The sequence below is a fragment of the Camelina sativa genome, chromosome 20 (genome assembly GCF_000633955.1).
Source record: "Camelina sativa cultivar DH55 chromosome 20, Cs, whole genome shotgun sequence".
NCBI lineage: Eukaryota > Viridiplantae > Streptophyta > Magnoliopsida > Brassicales > Brassicaceae > Camelina > Camelina sativa.
Window position 1 is genome coordinate 13,715,216 of NC_025704.1, and position 6,342 is coordinate 13,721,557.

At 34.5% G+C, this 6,342-nt stretch overlaps 2 protein-coding genes across 2 annotated transcripts; both read right to left on the minus strand.

The window, feature by feature from the left end:
• Positions 930-2,289, minus strand: LOC104770734 (40S ribosomal protein S11-3). The gene is made up of 6 exons (XM_010495195.1): positions 2,178-2,289; positions 2,047-2,087; positions 1,853-1,953; positions 1,456-1,600; positions 1,280-1,369; positions 930-1,188 (listed from the first exon to the last, which is right to left on the minus strand). The coding sequence occupies exons 1-6, from the start codon at positions 2,187-2,189 to the stop codon at positions 1,098-1,100; spliced, it is 480 nt and encodes a 159-aa protein (XP_010493497.1). The 5' UTR covers positions 2,190-2,289; the 3' UTR covers positions 930-1,097.
• On the minus strand, positions 3,172-5,106 carry LOC104770735 (remorin-like). The gene is made up of 6 exons (XM_010495196.2): positions 5,003-5,106; positions 4,668-4,914; positions 4,295-4,327; positions 3,911-3,998; positions 3,707-3,788; positions 3,172-3,589 (listed from the first exon to the last, which is right to left on the minus strand). Exons 1-6 carry the CDS (start codon positions 5,072-5,074, stop codon positions 3,395-3,397), a joined length of 717 nt encoding a protein of 238 aa, XP_010493498.2. The 5' UTR covers positions 5,075-5,106; the 3' UTR covers positions 3,172-3,394.

Consider the following 6,342-nt stretch of genomic DNA (forward strand, 5'->3'; position numbering starts at 1 on the left):
TCCTGAACCACTTATCAAACTCTCACCTCCCTCTGGTGATCGGTTTTCTCAGCAGGTACGTTTTCCAGGCTGTGATTTACACAATATGGAGGGAACGTAATGGTCGGCGTCATGGAGACAAACCAAACACTACTGCACGCGTCATTGAGTGGATAGATCGCCAAGTTAAGGATCAGATCCTTGCTGTTGGTCTGTTGGGGGATCGGTGTTATGATAAAGCATTTCAAATATGGTTACAGGCTAGACTATAGTTGTAGGAGTGGTTGACTAAGTGTATGGTCTTCAGCTTAGTTAATTTTTCAAAAAATGTTGCACAAGTTGTGAAACAGTATATTTTTTCTTTGAATATAATTTAACATTAGATTCAAAAAAAAAAAAATCAAAACACAGGTGGTTAGGAAGACAGTTTTCCGAAGACTGATCAAAATCACTCTTTCATAACTCAACGATCGCGGAGTTCAGTCTTTCTTCGTCTTCCCCTGAATTTCTTCTCGGTATCCTGAAAGTTGGTGGGGTTTGACATTACAAGATTGAATATGCAATCGAGAGTCCAACCGATTGTTTCAAATAACACCATTTTGTTGTATGTTCCCGCCGAACTGAAGTAAACTTTGTTCTGTCGCTTGCCAGGCCAGCCTAGACATGGAGACTAAACCTCTACATTTCTATATTAAGGTCTTCGAATGCATTGTATTCTTAATGGTGAAATAGTTTTCCAACGAGAATAATGACTTCAGACTCTATTTTATAGTAGGCTACAAATGAATACTACTAACATGTATTCTTCTTATACACAATTGAAGAAGTTCACATCTATTTCTCCCTTTATCATGAAACTTCTGTATAAGAGTAAGTATATATGAACCATACTTACTCTCTTATGATAAGAGTCTTATCCAAGATAGTTAAACAATTAAGTCGATTTGGAGAGTTAACAACTTTTTAAGAGTTGAATGTAGAAGATTTAGTTGGATGAAAGTGCGTAGACTTGCATTCTCGTCTGTGATAATCAAAGTCTCCAACAAAAAAGGTGATCATCAAACAAAACATTAAAACATTCCAAAATCAAAGTCAAATCTCCAGACTTGCAAAATCTCTTAGACTCCAGTGAATGCCTTCTTTCCAAAGGCAGATGCACCCGCTGGGATCACCTTCAGCACATTGAACCTGACAGTCTTGGACAACGGCCTGCAAATAAATCACAAACAATCAGATATAGTTTCCCCAGCATTGGCCTATATCTTTGAAAAGCATATAAGACAAAACCCAATATTCATACCTGCATTGGCCAATGATGACATGATCGCCTTCCTTGACACGGAAGCACGGTGAGACATGAGCAGGGATATTGGAGTGTCTCTTCTCATATCTGATGAAGGAGACAATGCACGTTAAAACTTGAAAACCCAAATGAACAGAGATCACAATCTGAGTTTCGATGAACCACAAACTTACCGTTGATACTTCTTCACAAAGTGGAGATAATTCCTACGGACAATGATGGTCCTCTGCATCTTGGCGCTGTGGCAAGTACCAGCTAAGATACGTCCTCTCACAGAAACAGTTCCAGTGAATGGACATTTCTTGTCAATGTAAGCTCCTGTTCCACAACAGGAAACAGAACATGTCTCAATGTTTCAATCTTAAACTTCAGTTTACTATTTCAAATCTCATCAAAGCAAGCACTCTAAACAATAATCTAACTAAAAGACATATCTGATTATCACAAGATCAATTGTGAAGAGAGAAATGCAGATTTTTATATAGCAAAAGCTTAGCTTACACTAGAACATCTATGCAGATCGAATCATTTGACAATTTACGAGTTTATGGTTTAAAAAAAAAAACAAACCTTCAATGGCTTCACGAGGGGTCTTGAAACCCAAACCAATGTTCTTCCAGAAACGGTTTCCACCCTTTCCAGGTCTCTTTCCTTTCCCAGATTTCTTCGAGCTGAAAGAAACACACAAACACCATTAAAACCCTCAAAAATCATATGAACCAATTCAAGAAAAAAAAATGGATATAAGAATCTTGAATTTTAACCTTAGGAAAACCTTGGGCTGCTTAAGAAAAGCTTTCTCAGTCTGCAAGAGAAACAAGAAGATGATTAGAATCGTAAAAGAGTGTTAAAATGAAAACGAGGGAAGAGTACATAGAGAAGGATGAAAACGAACTTGCTCAGCCATGGCTCCTACTGATCGCTGCTCTCCCCGGAGCTCTTGAAGCAAAAAGGCTGTAGAAAATGCGAGAGAGGCAAAAAGAAGAAGAGATTGAAGTAATGAAGCTCCCCGGAAGAAACCCTAGTTTCCTTCCCACAGTTCTCTCTCTCTCTTTAATTGGGTTTGGGCCTTGTCTTTTTCATGGGCCGTGATTTTCATTTTTTGATATCTTATTCATGATTGTAGACTTTTAGTTAGTAGTGGCAATTTAACGACAAAAAGAATAGGTTAGTAGTGGCAATTAGAGTACTCGGTTTGGTTCTGGTTCGGATTGGTTTTCAGCTTTAAGATCAAAACCGAAAGAAAATCAGTTCGGTTACGATTTGGTACTATTCGGTTGCGGTTGTTGAATCAAGAACCAATTAGGAACCAAAATATTTGGGTACCTATTCGGTTTTTATTCTTAATACCTAAATAACCTTAAAATTTTTGGTTATCTTACAGATTTTGGTATTTTTTGGAATTTTTGGATATTTTGAGTATTGTTTGGTTATTTTGGGTTAGGTCTATTCGGTTATGGTTTACTTATTTCGGGTTTCTTTATTTTTTCAGATAATTTTTGGTTATTCGAACATATAATTAACTGATAATTAGATATATAGTTGCACTTCAGTTTTATTAAAAGTACTCAAAATATTCCGATTCGGTTACGGTTCTTTCAGTTTTATAAGGGTATTTCAATAGTTTCAATTCGGTTTGATTTTGCTTTTCAGTTTGGTACCGTATTTTCGATTTTAGTTTTTTGGCCAGAACTAGTTTTGTGGTTATGTGGTGGCTCGTTCGTGGCTTAATTTTGATTTTTTTTTGTTTTTTATGTTGTGATGTTTGGTGGTTATGTGGTGGCTAAATTGTTCATGTTTCACATATCAAACCTCTTACTTCACATGTCAAACCACTTACTAACCGCATTTATGATAGGGGCCGGAGGATGAGACCAGCGATTACGCCATAAAGAAAGAAAATCATATCATTGCACGTAACGTACCACCAATTCATAAAGCTAGGGAAAAGCCTTTCACTGAAAAGCTGTACAAATTAATAAGATGTTTCCATTTGACCTTAATTATATCTTTCTATGTTCCCAAATTAAATCCATATTACGCAAACTAGAAACATCATTACATCAAACACCACATATTTCATGTGTTTTGACCATCGGAGATGATTTAGATTCATATGCACCCAAAAAGCTTTTTTGGAGCGGTTCCGGTGGCTCGGTACTTGGCAGCTAATTCCTCGGCTTTGAGTATCTCTTCTCCACGCTTAGCTTCGATCATCGCTCTTTTCTCTTCTGCCTCTTTGTGAATCTGAGCTATTTTGTTCTTCATCAGCTCCACATACTCTGCCTTCTTTTTCTCCAATTGCTCCTGTTCGTCGATTCCAATTTCACAAATTAAAGAAACCAGAGTTTAATCTCTAACCAAAGTATGTTAAATTATTAGTTTGAAACAAAGTTAGTAATTCCCATTGTAAAAAAAACTTACCTCCATTTTCTTGAGCTCAGCTTCCACAGCTGCTTTCTTGTTGTTCTCCCATGACCCAATTGAAGAAAGCTTCTTCTCAGCTCTGTTTCAAACATTTTCTTCAAAGTCTTAATGATAATTTCTTGGTTTAATATCAAAACCTTTTTACTAGTGATTTGATTGTTAGGAATCCGCTTATATAAATAAATAAGATAAAAACGTTACTTGTTCTCCACTTTGCATTTCTCAGCCTCTTCCCAAGCTTTGATAAGTGACATCCTCTTCTCTATCTCAACTCTAGCCAGAACAGCATCTTCACTCCCAAAATATTTTTTGAGCAAATACAATCATTAATCAGAGTTTGTATGTAAGAGACACTGACAAACACATACATCCATACACAACCTTTATATCACTCAATATTAATGAATATAAAATCAGCTTTCAGTTTTTTTTTTTAATACACATCCATGATAAAACGGGAACCAAACCACCCAATTATTTACTCCCCAAATATGACAAAAACACTAATTAATTAATTACACCTATATATATCCTTTAATTTTCAGATTATATTAGTATTAATCATGAATTTATTTCGTTAATTACCTCGATTAACTGATCCTTCTTTCTTCTCTTCCTCTGCAATTAAAAAGTAATAATATTATAAGTACTAATAAAGAACTATAACAAAACATTAGTGGAACAAAAATCTTTTGAGTTCTTCTTCTCCAACCTTAAAATTGAAATAAATACAGATTTTTAAAAAAGATATTAAAAGGTCTAAAAATACTGTTTTTAATCTTGAAAAAAAAGAAAGATTGAAACGTTAAATATCAGTAAAAATCTTCAAGAACTATCAAGTATATTTGACTCTGATCAGTTCATTAATAGAAGAAAATATATTTTCAGAAGTTTTTCATGATCGTTCAGCCAACTTGAGTAGTAATCTTGTAAAAAAAAGATAAATTAGAAAAATTACTAGCGACGACGGGGACAAGAGCCTTGGAGTCCTCTAGCTTCTCCTCCACCGGCGCAGGAGATGGAAGAACAGGTGCTGGAGCGACAGGCTTCTCTTGTGGTTGGGGAGCAACAACAGGTTTCTCCTGTGGAGCAACATCCGTCGTAGCAACAGGTTTCTCAGCCGGTGATGGAGCTGGTTCCGTAACGGTCTCCGTCACCTTCTTAGGTTCCTCTTCAGCCATGACGTCTTCACGTAGGTACAACAACTAAAGATTACAAAGAGAATCGGAATGATTCAGAAGTCTTTTGGTTATTTGAGAGAGAGAAAATAAAAATATATTTAGAGAGATTAACTGTCGTCGTATTTTCAAGAAACCGAGCTGGATAAGTGTTTGGTAAGTGATATGTTCTGTTCCTCGTTGTCATAAAATGACTCGCCTCCTTTCTTTATATATATTTTGATTTTGATTTTCTTCTTTTTTTAGCATCATTGATGCACGATCGATCATTACTTTAAAGATCATTTATAAAATCCATCCATTTGTTATTTATATTTACAAATTTCACCCCATATGTTTTTCATTGATCAAATTTACGTACTCTTATCAATAATATTTCACGATGTTTAGAACATTCGAATTACTTCAACGAGCGATAGTGTTGCAGTGGCCATTGATCGTTTGATTCGCATCTTATAGATATCGTTACGATATAACATTATGGGCACTGGGGATCTCTCTACATAGTTTTGGTACTCAAATAAAAATGTTTTCGAAGTGTGAGGATTCAACGACAAATCGATAAGTCTTAGAATTATAGGAGTGGGGACCTTTCGAATGTTGTTTAAAGATGACATTAGAAACACGGAACCGTGATTAGGGAGTATAGCCGGTTTGCTACTCCGCTCAAATGTTGTCAAACCGGGTTGGGTGTATGTAGAAAATTCAAAAATAGTATCTAATCAACCGGATAAATATGGGAATTCTCAAATTATGATATTTTATTTATTAATTATGTTATTTTTAAATTTGTTTTTGGTTTGTTGTATAAACCAACCAATGTTCACCAATTCCCATGACGTCATATAAGGTTAACAAAAAAGTTAGAGAAATACTGAGAAAATAAAAGAGATATAGGATACTTACGTTACGTTACTTTATTATATAGATTGCCCTAACCTAAAAGGAACTCTTTTAATATATAACTTGTAACAACATTTCTTTTGCGCGAATCTTGTTTCTTATCGAAACCGTAAAGTTTTTAATTATGTAAAATTGGCAAAGTTAAGTGAATGAATCCAATTAATCATAATATGTTTAGTATATGCTAAATCCGGCATATAATTAATATCGGGAATTCTATAACAGAAAAGGTAGCTAATAGTAGCTATTTACAGTAAAACAAAGGTAATTTACAAGTACAATCGTTAATGAGTCCTTGTTGTTACCAATTCCTTAAAATAATTTTCTGAAAAGAGTTATGCAATTTTGTTCCTAATTAAAAATTAACTAGATTAAGACCTGTGCTAGAGCTATGAATTGAAATTTCATTTAATTTATATTGTAATTCTTATATAAAATATAATTGATGTGATTGTTTAAAAATTTTTTTTTTGGAAAAAATATTATGCAATAAAATCATATGCTAAATATGATGGCTTGAAAAAGCCACATATTTCGTAAGTTTTATATTGT